Here is an 18110-nt window from a genome sequence, read left to right as displayed (position 1 = left end):
CCAAAATGTTTATTTTAGCAGATTATACTACATTATATTTATGTTTTCCTTGTGGTGGCTCCATGAAAATGTTGAGATATGTTTATTGTTGAGAGAAAGCAGATTTCAAGATGTTTACATTACACTTACTTTAACTCTCTTGTTGAATTCTGAGGTGACAAGGGGATTTCTGTTTAAAATTCATATCTGATTCTATCAGATTATGTTTGTGTTTTGTCTGTGGGCTTTTTCTGACGATTCAATACATTTGTGTTGGCAAAAAGTGTTGTTAAATAAATACTGGATACTTTGGAAATGGTTTATTTATTTTTTGTGAAAATGGAGGACACTTCCCTCTCTTTCTAATGTAGTGGATCAATTTTAGATTATACTGATGATGATGTGTTTTGTTTTCATGTCATCATATGCAAGTGAGTGGCCTTGACAAGAGGCTATAGTAGTGCACTTATAGTTCTACGAGCATTTACACATTTGTACATCAAAATGCAATTGATAATAGTTAGATATTGGAGTATGGGGTATGTTTACATATATTCCTGGAATTTATTCTGTATTTTGCCAGATTATAGGGATCCTGGGGTTGTGATGATGGGGCCCTTGAATATTGTTGCCCAGGGTACAATGAAGTGTTAATCTGGCCCTGAGTGTGACTGTTCAGTTAAAGCTGTGAACGGCAGAAGGCTGTGTTTAACACCAGACCAAAGAGTTTTACATCCAACACATAAACTCTGATCCATGAAATAATGAATTCACCACTAATGCACAGACTGAGGTTTCCTTTAAATACACTTTATTTATTTATTGTACATGTGGACATGTTGGTTTGACAGCAGGAACACAGTGGATCAGATGTGGAAGATTTAAAACACTTCAGACAAACAGCAAACAGACTGACAGGCACTTGATTTATTTACCATGTTTTTAAAGGGGGGGGGGTTCAGATTCAGATGGATCTGGATCCAGCCAGAGACAAAACCAGCTGAGATGAACAAACACAAATACAACAGGAAAAAATGACAGGAAGCACGGCCGATCAGGTCATGTCCAGTTTGTCTGCTCCAGGTTCAACACATTTAAGAAACAGACCATGTGTCAGAAACACGATTTAAAGTGGAAATAAAAACTTTTATAATGAACAGGTCCAGTTCAGATCTCCACATACGCTGAATATCTGCTTTTGAACCTCGTAAATGTTAATAGATTCCAGAGTTTTTCTCCAGTTTCAGAGTTTTTCTCCAGTTTTTCTTATTTATTTCACGCATTTTAACGTGATCCTCCTTCGAATAAATCAGATGTGAGTTTGAATAGGACTCGTAAACAGTGCATACCTGTTGTTTTGTTTGTTTTAGATGGAAAACTGACAGTTTGGAGGCTGAATGCTGTGACAGGAAGGTCTTTTTTCAATGACCCTACTGCAGGGGTGTCAAACTCTTTTTTTTTTTTTTTTTTTTGGGGGGGGGGAGCGCACACATTCAGCCCAATTTAATCTTCAGTGGGCCGAACCAGTAAAATAACAGCATGACAGCCAATAAATAATGACAACTGCAAACGGTTTTAGTGCTAAAAATAACATTCAATGAAGCTAATATTTACATTTACAAACCATCTAAACAAAAAGGATGTGAATAACCTGAAAAAAATGAAATTTGTTAAGAAATGTAAGTAAAATTTTATCAATATTATGCCTGAACTTATCATTTCTACATGTGCATTATAGATCAGATCTACAAAGGCACAAAACATTTAGTAACAGGTGGAATATTGTTAAAATTGCACTTAATTTTCTTTAGACATTTCAGGTTGTTCATATTTGTTCCGATTATTCACATTTTATTGTTAAAGGATAGTTTGTCAATGTAAATATTTTCGTATTTTAATGTTTTTTGCACTAAATCAAAGAGAAAAAATTGGTGTTGTCATTATTTATAGGTTATTATGATATTATTTTTGAATTCGATGTCCTAACTTGCACTTTGTAAATTCATCCCGTGGGCTGGACTGGAACCTTCGGCGGGCTGGCTTTGGACCCCGGGCCACATGTTTGACACCTGTGATTTATTGTATTTGATGGACACTTTTTTTTTTCTTGGATGTGAAGAAATGAATAAACCCGATTGAACACATTCAAATGAGAAACAGAGCAGCTGAAGCCTTGAAGCAGCTCAGCTGAGGTGTAAACTGGAAAAACCCTCTGAAACCTGGACTTTTTTTATGGTATAAACTTTGAATGTTTTTGGTTCTGTGTCTTCACTTTCTATGACCTGTCCTGTTTCAGCAGATTAAAAAACACGCCGAATCTGTTTGACTTTGAATATGACTTTAATCTCAAAAAGGCTGAAGTGAAGTGGGTTTGGGTCTGAGTTTATGAATGGAAACCCTGTGTTTTTTATCATAAATGAACCTGTTGCTTCTGTTTCTGTCAGTCGGTCGACCTTTCGGTCCTGTGTGACCTTTGACCTCTGGGCTACTGGAGGCTCCAGTCGGTCAGGATTCACGTGGAGACGCTGAGTTCAACCGGGTTTAGTCGAACAGTTTTGCGGCTATGGCCTTTCCGTCGTATTTCGGAGCTTTCCCGTCGAACTCGGCAGGAAGAATGTCAGCGTCGAACTCCTTGTAGTAGTTCTCCAACTCATCCCCGTGAACAAACACCTGGATGTGCACAGGTTTAGAGGGGTCAGGGGGTTCAGGTTTAGAGGGGTCAGGTTTAGAGGGTTCAGGTTTAGTGGGTTCAGGGTTAGAGCACAGGTTTAGAGGGTTCAGGGGTTTCAGGTTTAGAGGGGTCAGGGTTAGAACACAGGTTTAGAGGGTTCAGGGTTAGAACACAGGTTTAGAGGGTTCAGGTTTAGAGGGTTCAGGGTTAGAACACAGGTTTAGAGGGTTCAGGGTTAGAGGGGTCAGGTTTAGAGGGTTCAGGTTTAGAGGGGTCAGGTTTAGAGGGTTCAGAGTTAGAACACAGGTATAGAGGGTTCAGGTTTAGAGGGTTGAGGGTTTGAACACACATTTCCACTGGTTGTATTTTGAAACTCGGTGCATTATTCCGTCTCTTCTTCTTCTACTGACAGACTCAGACTTAGGGGGGTTTGAATCATATCATAGATGACATGGTGCCCCCTTCAGCCCTGGCAGGAGGTCAGACCTGATGCCAGGGCTCAACATGACATCACTAGATCCCTTTATGATGTCATCACCCTCTGATAGAAAGAGAACCCACTCAGGACACGGCACCGCCCACTTTAATTAGACCAGACTGAACACTGTGGTCATCACTGCTCAGGTCCACGTCCATGTCTGAACCCTGTCAGTCCTGCTCATCTCCTGTAGATTTCATAATCAGATCATTTTAAAGTGTCTTTTAAAGTTGTTTCCTTCCAAACACTGTCTCTGGTTTTATTTATCTCATTTTTAATCCCAGTCGGTTCTAAAGTCTGTGAACATGTTAACTTGACTTCATGTGTGGACATCAGCTGCAGTTTCACCTGGTCCTGGTCCTGGTTCTGGTCCTGGTTCTCTGAGCTGCATTTATTACATGAACAGCATTAAACAAATAAAAATGACACTGCAATCAATGGATGATTTAGAAAAGTTGAACATTTTTTCCACTATTTTTCGTTCTGTTCTCAGTTTGGATGAAGAGCCAGCAGACGTGTTCATCTGTAACCTGTATTTTCAGTCCTGTTGTCTCTGATTGTTTCCCTCGTCTTCTTTCTTTTTCACCAGTGTTAGTCCAACTGTTACATCTATGACCTATGACACGTGTTACATGCGTGTTACTGTCGTGTCCTCAAACTCACCCTCTCCAACAGTTTGCTCTTCATCAGGGGTTTGACCACGTTGTATGTGGTGGTGAAATACCACGGCTGGTGGATGAAGTGGACCGCTTTGAAACGAGCTGGGAAGGAGTCCTGTGGAAAACACAGCAAGGTTATTATCGTTAACGAAAACTAACGAAATGACCAAAACTAGAATTGAAAAAACATTTTTGTTAACTGAAATAAATAAAAACTATAATTAAAAGAAAAGATGATAACTAACTGAAACTGTATTGTGTGTTTACAAAACTCACTGAAACATACTAAAATTATGGATAAAATTCCCTTCGTTTTCATCTTTGTCAATGTTGGATTAATATTAAATCGATTTATTTTGCTCAAGCAATTTTAGCTAGCGGCACCATATGATATTTAAGGGTCCGTCACTGTCCCCCACTCTACCTGGAAACATGGAGACTAAAGCTGGGAGAAAGTTCTGTATGGGATTTATTTGAATACGATGGCAAGGAAGATAAAAGACACGAAAAACCTAAAACTGCACTAAAACTAAACGCATTTACAAAAGAACAAAAACTAATAAAAACTATGAAACCTGCTCTAAAAAATAAATTAAAACGAACTGAATTAGAGAAAAAAAAAGTCCAAACTAAATAAACTGGAATGAAAAATCCAAAACTATTATAACCTTGAAACACACACACACACACACACACACACACAGACACTCAAAAACACACACACATACACACACAAACACACTCATACACACACGCACACACAGACAGAAACACACACATAGACACTCACAAACACACACTCTCTCTCTCTCACACACACACGCACGCACGCACTCACACACAAACACAGACACACACACACACACTCACACACTCATACACACACACACACCCTCACACACACACCCTCACACGCACACATACACACACCCTCACACACACACCCTCACACACACACACCCTCACACGCACACATACACACACACACACACACACACCCTCACACGCACACATACACACACCCTCACACGCACACATACACACACACACACCCTCACACACACACACCCTCACACGCACACACACACACACACACACACACATACACACACACACACACACCCTCACACGCACACACACACACACACACACACTAACTCTGGACAGTGTGTTCTGTTTAAACAGAAATAACCATGAACTGAACTGAACTAGGCTCCTTCCTGATTGGACCTGGTACATACCTGTCAAGTCTCCCGTTTTGACCTGGAAACTACCGTATTTTACCCCCTTTCCCGCTGTCCTCCCATATTAATATTATCCTGTAAATCTGCAGTGTTATAACAAAATAAGAAGAATGAAATCCAGTCTTCTGTCTCTCCTAGCTGAGCTCTGTCACTAGTCTCGCGAGAACTGCCATCTGCAGTAGCCTAGCTCTGAGGTGTCGCGAGATTAGTAGTGCCGACAGCGGGAAAACCAAAAACAGAGATGATAGATGGATGTGATGGAGAAGGCAGTCCGGCAAAAAAAACAACAACTAAGAAATCTTGTCAGTATCTGGAAAAGTGGGACAGCATGTTTCTGTTTCTACAGAGGAGTGTGATGGGCACAATCACAAGTTCTGCCAGGTGTGTTTTCTGTCAGTTTAGTCTACGACACAGAGAAGAAAGGATATGACGTCACAAATACTAAGGTTAAAATGGCGGTGCGGTGTGTGAGAAACAACTGCCCTGTCACTTTCTGGGATGGCTTTAACAAGTGTGGTGCAATTATGTTCCTGGACTCCGTTATCACAAGAAAATACTCCGCGGGAAAAACCAAGACAACGCAGTTCATCAAAGGTAAGTTGAATAAATTAAGTAGGCTGTGAATATTATGTGTGCTTCTGCCCAGAACATTAGATAATGACCCGTACGGTATGTATGCAGATGTTAGCTAACGTTAGCTAACGGTACTGGCATTAGACAGCAGCTCTGTTTGGGCTGTACAGTCCTGTCAAATGAACCACTCTGGCCCCGCCCACAAACACACTCCTTCCAAAAAAGTCTTAAAGGTGCAAAGTGTGACCCTCACCTGTAGAATATGTCATGAGTTCATGCCAGAGACACATGAGTGAACAGAGCACATTAGAAGAAAATGTGGACTGAAAATTAAATGAACATTTCTAACTTAAAAACATTCAATTTGAAATGAATATATGTAAAGTAATTAAATACGTAAAGTAAGTAAATATAAGTGCTTCAGTGCCCCTCTGTGTTTTCATGTAGGCTGTATCACAACATAGAAATGTTAAGAGCATTTTAGTGTCAGTAAAGGGAAGCCTATCATTGGCTCCTGTTTTATATCGTTTTCATTTTAAATTCTGGTGCTAACTGTCCGGGCCCTACATGGCCAGGCTCCTGCATACATTGCTTCCCTGATCCAGCCCTACAGCTGGGCTCGTAGCCTGAGGTCTTCGGGGCAGCACCTGCTGATGGTTCCACACACCTGTTTGAGCACACAGGCTGACAGGTCTGTTAAAGCTGGAGCACAGCGTCTGTGGAATGAGCTGCCTCTACACTTATGGTCCATGGACTCTGGAGAGAGTTTGAAAAAACACCTCAAAACACTCCTGTTCAAGCAGGCTTTTAATTTCCCAACTGACTCAGGACTGCTACAAACTGATTACACTTTATGTATTTATCATATTTTAACTGTTTTTATTTGTATTTTATCGTGTTTTACTGTTATTTTAATTGTATTTTATTTGTATTTTGCACTGTAAAGCACTTTGTGACTGTCTGTGAAAAGTGCTCTATAAATAAAATTTACTTACTTACTTATTTATCATATTCTGATCACCTAATTGTAATTTGTAAGTCTGGTTGACAAGGTGGTATTTTGGATTTCTCGTACATCTGTGTTAAAATGTAAAGGACACTGAAGCTTGGTTGGGGTGGTGGGATGGGTCGCCGTGGGCGCCGAAAAATTTCCCTTATTTTCAAATCCAAAACTTGACAGGTACGACCTGGTGTCCAGAGGACTGACCTGCAGCATGTCCACCATCTTCTTCAGCTCTGTGGGTTTGATTCCTGACGCCTGCTGCATTGTGAAGCCTTTGAAGTTCTCGATGATGCAGAAGCCGTTGATCTGAGTCTCCTCGTTCTCCAGCAGCTTCTCCAGGATCACACAGTAGGCCCGCAGGATCTAAACACACACACAGGGACACATGGACACACACATTACACAATACTCCAACACACACCCAGAACCAGAGCCAGATACAGAACCAGACCCAGAATCAGACCCAGAGCCAGATACAGAACCAGAATCAGAACCAGACCTAGACCCAGAATCAGACCCAGAACCAGACCCAGAATTGGACCCAGACCCAGAGCCAGATACAGAACCAGAACCAGAACCAGACCCAGAGCCAGAGCCAGATACAAAACCAGACCCAGAACCAGATCTAGACCTAGACCCAGACCCAGAATCAGACCCAGAGCCAGACCCAGACTCACACCCAGACCCAGACCTTGACCCAGACCCAGAGCCAGACCAAGACCCAGAATCAGACCCAGACCTAGACCCAGTCCCAGACCCATACCCAGACCCAGTGGGGCAGCGGTGTGAAACATATGGTCCGTGGGCCAGAACCGGCCTATTAAAAGGGTCCAATCTGACTCGTGGGATGAATGTGTGAAATGTAAAAATTACACTGAGGATCTGACCAGTCCAGGGGTCAGTACTGATAGTGTCCAACAGACAGAACCAGTCCAGGGGTCAGTACTGTTAGTGTCCAACAGACAGGACCTGATGGACCTGGACCACCTACAGTCTGGACTTCAGTGGATTCATACCAGCGGACCTGCCGTCTTATTCTCAATAATTACACATGTCATACTTCTCTGAATGTTTTGCACATTTAACATATTATTTATCTGTGGAAATTTGCAGTTACTCAGATGTTGCACATTTATGTAAATATATATATTCTTTTAGTAACAGCATGTATTGACAGGTTATTCTGTTGTTATGTGACTGGCCCCGCCCACTTTAGATCCAATTAGGCTGAATGTAGATGTGACAGTCCTGGTCTGGGGTTCTGGACCTTGGTCTTGTTGTCCTGATCTAGGTGGACTTTGGTTCTGCACCAGAATCGGTGGCTCAGGTTTACCTCGTCGAAGGTGATCTCCTCGTAGTCCCAGTTCTCGATGTTGAACAGCAGGACCACGCGGCCGTACTTGTCTCTGCTGTGCAGGATTCCAGGGTATCCGGCCTCGATGGTGCTGCGGACCGCCTCAGGGGTCAGGTTCTCAAACAGCTCTGGGTAGTCCTTCCTGAAGCGCACGTAACCTGAAAAAGAAGAAGAAACAGAGGATGAAACCACATGGACACAGTCTGAGACACATTAGAATAGAATAGAATAGAACAGAATAGAATAGAATAGAATAGGAGGACAGGATTAAATATTAAATATACATATGCTACAAAAGTACTACTAAAACTGCTGAAATATATGAAAAGCTAACTCTATACTGCAGATGACACATATATACAACAAATAAGGATATATATACAGGTAATGTATAGAATATATACAGGTAATATATATATATATATATATATATATATATATATACAGGGTGGGGAAGCAAAATTTACAATGAACATTTAGTTGTTTTTTCTCAGCAGACACTACGTCAGTTGTTTTGAAACCAAACATATATTGATGTAATAATCATACCTAACACTATTATCCATACCTTTTCAGAAACTTTTGCCCATATGAGTAATCAGGAAAGCAAACGTCAAAGAGTGTGTGATTTGCTGAATGCACTCGTCACACCAAAGGAGATTTCAAAAATAGTTGGAGTGTCCATAAAGACTGTTTATAATGGAAAGAAGAGAATGACTATGAGCAAAACTATTACCAGAAAGTCTGGAAGATACTATTAAAGAAGAATGGGAGAAGTGTCACCCGAATATTTGAGGAACACTTGCGCAAGTTTCAGGAAGCGTGTGAAGGCAGTTATTGAGAAAGAAGGAGGACACATAGAATAAAAAACATTTTCTATTATGGACATTTTCTTGTGGCAAATAAATTCTCATGACTTTCAATAAACTAATTGGTCATACACTGTCTTTCAATCCCTGCCTCAAAATATTGTACATTTTGCTTCCCCACCCTGTGTGTGTGTGTGTGTGTGTGTGTGTATTTATATATATATATATATATATATATATATATATATATATATATATATATATATATATGTATGTGTGTGTGTGTGTGTGTGTATATATATATATACACACACACACACACATATATATGTATGTGTGTGTGTGTGTATATATATATATATATATATATATATATACACACACATACATATATATATATATACACACATACATATATATATGTTTGTATGTATGTATTTACAGGTAATATAGCATATATACGGTAATATAGGATATGTACAAATAATATAGGATATATACAGGTAATACAGAATATATACAAATATAGGATACATAGAGGTAATATAGGATATTTACAGGTAATAAAGGATATATACAGGTAATATAGCATATATACAGGTAATATAGGATATATACAGGCAATATAGAATATATATGCACTGAGGTAGGGATAATGAAACCATGCTACATGAAACCAACAGTAAAATTATTACTAAAATTATTCTAAAAGTGTTTGTTTCATCTTCGAGCAGTAACTTATTCCCTGGTAAACATGTGACCTGTGTGTGTTTGTTTACACGTATTTCCTGGTAAACCTCAGCGTGTATGAACATGTGACCTGGGCGTGTGTGTTTACCCTTCATGAGGTCGTAGGCTCTGTTGACGTCATACTTCCTAGCTCGGATAAAGCGGACCATCAGAGCGTCTGGCTTGTCTCCGAACGTGTCCTGGACCCCTTTGGCCAGCTCGTCTCCTCCGTCCGCCTTCTCCTTGATCATGGCCCTCAGCTCTTTGGCGGCAGAAACCCGCTTCTCGTCTGTCTCGTTCAGTTCGTCTTTGGCCTGAACGGAACATGAGGAACACGTCTGACCTGAGACCTTCACACCAGTACCACCTGAACTACAGTAGAACTGACCCACATCCTACTACTGAGTCAGGTCCACATTAAACCTTCAACCTGGTTCTGGTCACCAGCTCCTAAAGGCCGTGTTTTATGTTTTTATATCTGATCTGTTTATGTTTGTGTGTTGGTTTTGACAGATGTCCAGGTGACCTCTGACCTTCTGTCTGGTGTGGTCGGGCAGGTTGGCACAGGGTCCAAACACTGGTCCATGGTCCTTTACGGTGAGACGCTCCAGTTTAGCTCTGAGGGCCTGTTCCTCCTCCGACACCATACGGTAGGTACCACTCTGAACAAACAGCCAACAGGAGATGATGATATTAGACCACAGTGAGCATCAGAACCACTCTGGGAGAAGTCACAAACACCTGCTGGTATGTGACAATAAGCGACTTTCAGTAATTGTCCTTTTGAACTAAATGCAGCATTTGATACAGTTGGACCATTTTAGTACAGAGGTGAATGAAGAATGAATGCATGAAATTTTTTATTTTGAACAAGTAGACAGTGAAATCAAAACAAAAATCAACCAACAAAATATAAGTACTGGTACATAAATGATTGATAAGCAAACAAACAACAAAAATAAATAAATAGTAATAAGATAAATAAAACAAACGAAATGAAATTATACATGCTCGAAAAGGAGTAGGAAGAAGTAAAAAACCTATGTACTCCTACCCCCAATTTCTATTTCTTATGACCACTATATAGCAATTATTATTTTGTATAAATATAATAATTATAATAATAATATCACACATCCTTTTTCCTATATACACTAATGTGATAATACCCATTTACAACTTATCCTACCAGATATTAATAAAAACTAAAACAAACAAAAACACACATACATATATAATATAAATACATATAATATTCTATATTGTTCTGTATAGTAATAAAAGTAATGATATATTCATATATCCATATTTAAACTAGATATTATCAGCACATATGTGGCAAAACCCCACTATGAAAAACAACCAGATTCCCCCCTTTAAGCCCATCAAGAGATGACAACAGTCTGTGCAGAACTGGTTTAAATCACAGTTCTTTTAAAGATCCCAATGAGTGTTATTAATGATTAGTCATCTATCCAAACTAGGGTTAATTACGGTGTTCCACAGAGCCCCGAGCTTGGACCAGTCCTTTTCACTGTGTACACGCAGCTGTTATGTGACATAAGGAAACATGCCTACATTGCCACTGCTACGCTGATGACAGTCAGCTGTATTTTACTCTGAAACCACTTATAAGACTTCAAGCATGCACTGTAAAAAAAAAAAAAAAAAAAAATCCTGTTGTTTTTACGGAAAAAAACTGGCAGCTGTGGTTACCAGAACAATACTGTAAAAAGCACATCCAACTGTAAACATATTTACGGAGTAACATGTAGATTGAACATTTTAAACTTTTAGATTTAACATTGGATTTCAATGGCAAATGGACTGCACTTCTTTAGCTCATTTTGTCCACCCTCATGGTGGTCAAAGTGCTTTCCAAAGCCACCAGGCCATGGACATATGGACAGTCGAAGCCAGGATTCAAACCACCAACCCTTTGGTTATTGAACGAGCCGCTCTACCAACTCTACCAACCCATTAATTTACAAGTTTAAAATGTTACATTGGAAATGTTTACTTTTTTAAATAACTTATTTATAAAAAAAAAACCAAAACCCAAATAGGCCGTTATTTCAACATTATGGTCTTGCAATTTAAACAGCACCGCATTGTTTTTCAATTTGCAGTTTAATTTTCTAAAAACAATAGAAATACATCATCTCTACATACAAATCTGGTTTAGTTCACATACTCTTTGGGTAAAAACTACAGCTACATTTGATTTAATCATTAACACAAAAATCTTTTCAAATAAAGAACTTTGCATCGTATTGTTACTTACAGTTTTTTTTATGTTGCAATTTTACAACTTTTTGGTGTTAATTCTACAGTCATTTTTTACAGTGTGCCTCAAAGACATGTAATGATGACATTACTTGATGTCATTTTCTTCTACTAAATTCAGATAAAATCACAGTTTTTGTATTTGGTCCAAAGAATCAAAGGTCCAGTGGCATATTTAACCTGGATGATATTTCTGTGGCGTCTTTTAAGTGACTTTGGAAACGAGGGAAGGTCAAACTGCAGCAGAAACTAATGAACAGACTCCATGAGACCATGTCCTTTGAGACACCTTCAGGAGGTGAGACGTTTAGGACTTTCCTCCTCTGAGGGTATGAGTTGGATCAAACCACATCCTCCTCCACCTGCTTTTCTAATGTCTTGGTTTCTATTCCAACACATGCAGAAACTGAACCATCGTAAACAAACACTACATCAGAAATCTATTATTTTATCATGAGAAGGTTGAATATTCTCACATCTCTGTGAACTTGAACATATAGACGATGCAGTGGACCACCCTCCCCCCCCTCCGCTGTGAGTCCACATGGAAAGGTGACATTGGTCTAATTCTGTGACAAAGCTGAACAGTTAGAGTTTGAGCGACACGTGAGGCTGCAGATCCACCATCAATAGAGCTCTGTTTGTTAATCTGCTTCACATGAGGCCTGAAAAGCTGCAGAATATGTACAAAGAACCACTGAGATTAACACCAGACACGTTACAGCGACCAGGAGGGTGGACGCCATGGTCCAACGGCAGAGAAAAGCACAGAATGGAGAGAATAAACGCAGATAGAGAAGCTGAAAACACAGAGAGAAGCTGAAAATGCACAGAGAGAAGCTGAGAATTCACAGAGAGAAGCTGAAAATACACAGACGCTAAAAACGCACATGTAGAAGCTGAAAATGGACAGAGAGAAGCTGAAAACACACACAGAAAAGCTGAAAATGCGTAGAGAGAAACTGAAAACAAACATATAGAAAATGAAAATGCACATATAGAAGCTGAAAATGCACATATAGAAGCTGAAAACGCATCTATAGAAGCTGAAAATGCACATATAGAAGCTGAAAAAAGAGAGAAGTTGAAAACGCACACAGAAAAGCTGAAAATGCAAAGAGAGAAACTGAAAACAAACATAGAAGCTGAAAACGCACACAGAAAAGCTGAAAATGCAAAGAGAGAAACTGAAAACAAACATATAGAAGCTGAAAACGCACACAGAAAAGCTGAAAATGCAAAGAGAGAAACTAAAAACAGACATAGAAGCTGAAAACGCACATAGAGAATCTGAAAATGCACATATAGAAGCTGAAAACACATGTAAAAGCTGAAAACACGCAGAGAGAAACTGAAAATTAAACATAGAAGCTGAAAACGCACAGAGAAGCTGAAAATGCACATATAAAGGCTGACAATCCAGAGAGAAACTGAAAATGCACTCACAGAAGCTGAAAATGCACATATAGAAGCTGAAAACACATAGAGAAGCTGAAAAGGCACATATAAAAGCTGAAAATGCACATGTAGAAGCTGAAAACGAATGTATAGCTGAAAACGAATGTATAGCTGAAAACGCACACGGGGTAGTCCACTGTAAAAAGTCTATTTCAGGGGGTACTCCACTGTAAAAAGTCTATTTCAGGGGTAGTCCACTGTAAAAAGTCTATTTCAGGGGTAGTCCACTGTAAAAAGTCTATTTCAGGGGTAGTCCACTGTAAAAAGTTGGAGAACCACTGATCTAAAGGCTTCCTAACACTGACTAAACAGAACACCACCGACAGGAACGTCGTACACATTAAATGAGTCCATTCTTCCATGTGATGTTAAAATGTGTTTCCGTTGTTTGGACTTTGTTTTTGTAGTTTTTGTTGTGGTGTTTGGGTTTTCCATCAGATACTTACGACCACAGCCATGTCTCTGCTCGTCAGATCGGCTTCTTTTAGTCTGAAACAAAGGAAACACACCGTTGATTAATCTGCTTTAATGATCCCCTCTGTTCAGTGGACAGTTATATTTAGTCTGATGCTGGTGTAAATCCGCTCATTCCATCACCGTATAGAGTCATTATTCACCACCTGCTAACATCAGCACCTGGAGTCACATGTTTGCCAATGACAAGACGCTCATCCTTAAGACAGAACTTTACAACCTCAGGGTTTACTCTGTATTTAAACCATTTTTCAGTCACAGTTTCATAAAATAAAAAAAAATAAAAATAAAAACATTTAAAAGTCTGTCAACTACGTCAACACCCAGATTTTAATCCACATACCAATATAAATGAAAATGGTCTTATACGGAATGAATGAGAAGACGATAAAGTAGATTAAATTAATTTCAAATGCATCAGGTTTAGACTTATTTGACATATTCCATCTGCAGCAGAAGGTGAAAGGATTAACCCTTTAACCCCTGACGTGTCTGCGCTGAGCATTCTGAACGTACGATTTATTTTAAATATTCATACAAATTCAACCGTTTACTCAATACAAAAAATTTCCAATCATGCTGATAGAACAAACCTTGTTCTTTCTATAGACATCTGAGCATGCTCAGTGCACTGCCCCACCCCATCCCCCTGCTTGTGTAATAGGGGGGTAAAACACAGATCAGTGAGTGAGACTGACTCACTATAAACCAGTGGCGGCTGCTCGTCTTTCAGACAGGGGAAGCTCATTGTCGGCTTACATCAAAAAAACTGTCAAGTTATTCAAACATAAATTCGTCCCTCCATTCCTTTTTAAGAAAATGGTCAGTGACCTCATCGTACCAAGTAGGCGTCTTTTACAGGGACTGGATAGCTAGTTCACTCCAGCTAGCCAACTGTATGATTGATTTAACTGAAAACAGCTGTCAATCAAACGGGATTCAGCCTTTGGACCGATCCTCCAATCAGCACATGGAAGCTCAGCGTCCGGCCCGGCCGAGCTCCGCCCACAGCTCCGTTCACCCCCAGAGACGCTGAGCGTCCGGGGGCGGGACAACGTGGTGTCATTTATCCAATGATCGTTCAGTTTAGAGTCAGTTTCCAGCAGTTCCACTCAGTCCCATTGAAGTGCATGGACGCTGAGCGTCTACGGACAAATGCACTGAGCAGAGATGGAGGAGAAAACACAGACACGGGAATGGAGGAGAAGTGAACAACATCCAGTCCACTGATCTGGGATCAAACTGATTCTGAACCAACTGGTCTGAGAGATGAACGTGTTCCAACACATTTGGAGTCAATGAAATGAAAACAACTGAACAGATTTGAGCATTTAATGGGAGTCATTTTAGGGGAAGATGAGCTTCCACTGCAGTCTGTGAGAAATCACCTCTGATATAAAAACTGACAATTTGTTTTTTGTTTTTTTTGTTTTTTTTTTTTAAACACCGTTTTCCTTGTGGTTTTTTGTTTTTACTGTTGTTTACAGGTGTTGTGGGGATTTTCCTTAATTTTTTTTTCTGCTTTTTTTTTTTTTTTTTTTTACCAAATTTTGACTGTGTAACTGTTTTATGGAGTTCAACCAGGTGTCAAAAATGATTGATGTCCATTCTAGTGCCTAATTTAGTCCAAACCTGTCAAACTTTAATTTGTCTCTTTGTTTTTTTCTGTTATTCCACCTGTTTTATAATAATAAGTATCAGTCATATTATGGTATATAGTATAGATCTGCTTAGACTAGGAAGGTTATTACTGTTATTAATTATATAAGCAGAAGGGGTGGGAGTTTATAACTTGTACTTCTCACTCCTTTTCGAATATGTATTATATGTCTTATGTTTAAGTGTTTTGTTTATTTATTTTCTTCTGTTTTGACATTCATATTCCAAATAAATACATCAATTAATCAAAAAAATCCTAAAATTTTGACCCTAAAATACACAGTAAAACAAAAGAACACAAGCACATACTCCCAGCAGCTTTTATGAACCTGAAACAGCACCACTGACATAATCTACATATGGTCTCAGGGGTTAAAGGTTAAATCTGTTAATATTCATTCATTTAACGCTGCTCTGCGTCACATGGTTCAGTTTAGATCAGGGCTCTCAAACTCATTTTCTTTCAGATTCCACATTCTGCCCAATTTGATCTCCAGTGGGCCGGACCAGTAAATAATAACAGAATAACCTATAAATAATGACAACTCTAAATTTTTTTGTGCAAAAATAACATTAGATGATGAAACTATTTCTATCCAAAACAAAAAAGACATGAATAACTGGAAAAAACTGAAATTTCTGAAGAAAAAAACAAGTACAATTTTATCAATATTCTGCCTCAACTTATGATTTTCTACATGTGCATTACAGATCAAATCTACAGAGACACAAAACAGGCAGAATATTGTTAAAATTGCACTTATTTTTCTTTAGACATTCCAGGTTGTACATATTTGTTCAGGTTATTGACATTTTATTGTTAAAGGATATCAGAATTGAATGTTCTTTGCAATAAATCAAAGAGAAAAAATTGGTGTTGTCATTATTTATAGGAATAACGTCATATTTTTTTCACATTAAACCAAGAAGAAAATTTGGAGTCATTATTTCTAGGTTATTATGCTGTTATTTTTGAGTTTGCCCTTGACTGTTAACATCTTCGAGGTAATTTTTGCATTTTGCACTTTGTAAATTCATCTCGTGGGCTGGATTAGAACCTTTGGCGGACTGCATGTTTGACACCTGTTAGGGCGTCACATTTTTGGGACTTCTTTTCCGATCAAGCTCTTAATTTGACCAGTTAATCTCTTATATATTAGTAATTCCCCCCAAAAAATTTGGTCCAATCCGTAAAGTTTTAGACCCCCCCCCACTGCCATCTTTTAGGGTGCCCATCAGCCCAGTGCAGAAAACCCATTTTTCAGTGGAAAATCCTGCATTTGTCGGTTAGTTCTGCCATATTTGCTCATGCAAATGTCATATCAGAAGTTTTAGGGGATGCTACTGTCGTTTATGAAGGTCTCAAGTCATGTACAGGTCAAGGTCACATGATTTTAGACAAGGTCAAGGCCATTTGACACTGAACAATGGGTAAAATCACAGGTTTTTGCTGATTTCATTCTTGCCTAGTCTTATTTCAGATCTGCACTCAGGGCTTTCACTGGAGAACATCTGATCCTAGATTACCCATCTGGTACCCTCCCTTTTCTTCAGTTCAGCAGGTACCAGACCCTAAAGATAGTGGTGGGGGGGGGTCTAAAACTTTACAGATTGGGCCGAAATTTTTTGGGGGAGTTACTAATAAATAAGAGATTAACTGGTCAAATTGAGAGCTTGATCGGAAAAGAAGTCCCTAAAATGAGACGCCCTAACACCTGTGGTTTAGAGTCTCCAAATGTTTTCCCTGAAACATGAAGAACAGGATTTGACACCTCAGTCCAGATTAGTATGAACTCAGAAAACAGAGTCTGTAGTGACACATTTCTGTCCATGAGGTGACTGAACTCCATATCCCATGATGCACCAGAGTCAACCAGCTCTGAAATGTTAAAGATCAGACTGAACAATCTGAGTTTTAGTCGATGCTTTGGAGGAATAAACACAGTCCAGGTCAGTGCTGCGGTGGTAAGGGTCTCAGAGGAAGGGTGGTCCAGAGTGGAGGGGGGGGGGGGGGCTTACCTGTGCAGGTGTGAAGTCCGGTTCGGTCCAGGATCTGCGGTGTCTGTGAGGGTCCGGCCACAGAGCGCTGATTTGTAGAGATGGATTAGAGACGTCACAGGATTACAACAGCAGCAGACAGAGCAGGGGAATGGGGGGGGTCCAGAGGAGGGGGGCGGTCCTGGAGGAGGTTTAAGGGGTTTAGGGGTTGGGGGGTTTAGGGGGGCGGGCCCACCCCTGATGTAATGTTTGGACTGAACTCAGGTCCAGCTTTCAGAACGAGGCGGATTTGATCACATTCCTCAGAGACTTCATGGAGAAAAGTGGCCTTTGTGAAACAACGTGAACCAAACAATGTGAACGCTGAGATGAGGAGGAGGGGGCGGCGCCTGATGCACATGACCGCTGAGGATGAGGGGGTGGAGCCTGATGCACATGACCGCTGTGATACGAGCAGCAGGCGGTTTCCAACCAGAGGTCCATGTACCACACAGGGGCCACAGACAGAGTCAGCAGGTCCTGATGAGCTGATGGAGTTTAATTCATCATCATCATCATCATCAGGAATATAAACAACTAATAAAACTATGAATAAACAGATAATACCAGGCCCAACAAGCCCTGCCCCTCACGTATTGGAGCTTATTCTACACTCTTGTGTTGTGATAATGTTCATGAAGTTGAAAAAACAAACATTACAACATTTAAATAACATTTATATGAGTTTATTTGAGTA

The 18110-nt window shown here is 39.8% G+C and overlaps 1 protein-coding gene across 1 annotated transcript; it reads right to left on the bottom strand.

Annotated features, from left to right (window-relative positions):
• Window positions 1-2354: 2354 nt before the first annotated feature.
• Window positions 2355-17617, bottom strand: rlbp1b (retinaldehyde binding protein 1b). The gene is made up of 8 exons (XM_030136608.1): window positions 17396-17617; window positions 13690-13732; window positions 10033-10161; window positions 9609-9813; window positions 7941-8119; window positions 6812-6970; window positions 3792-3902; window positions 2355-2649 (listed from the first exon to the last, which is right to left on the bottom strand). The coding sequence occupies exons 2-8, from the start codon at window positions 13699-13701 to the stop codon at window positions 2521-2523; spliced, it is 924 nt and encodes a 307-aa protein (XP_029992468.1). The 5' UTR covers window positions 13702-13732; window positions 17396-17617; the 3' UTR covers window positions 2355-2520.
• Between the last annotated feature and the right edge of the window lie 493 nt (window positions 17618-18110).

The sequence above is a fragment of the Sphaeramia orbicularis genome, chromosome 6, assembly GCF_902148855.1.
Source record: "Sphaeramia orbicularis chromosome 6, fSphaOr1.1, whole genome shotgun sequence".
NCBI lineage: Eukaryota > Metazoa > Chordata > Actinopteri > Kurtiformes > Apogonidae > Sphaeramia > Sphaeramia orbicularis.
Note: the sequence above shows the minus strand (reverse complement) of the source record. Positions and strands in the feature narration are given on the sequence as shown.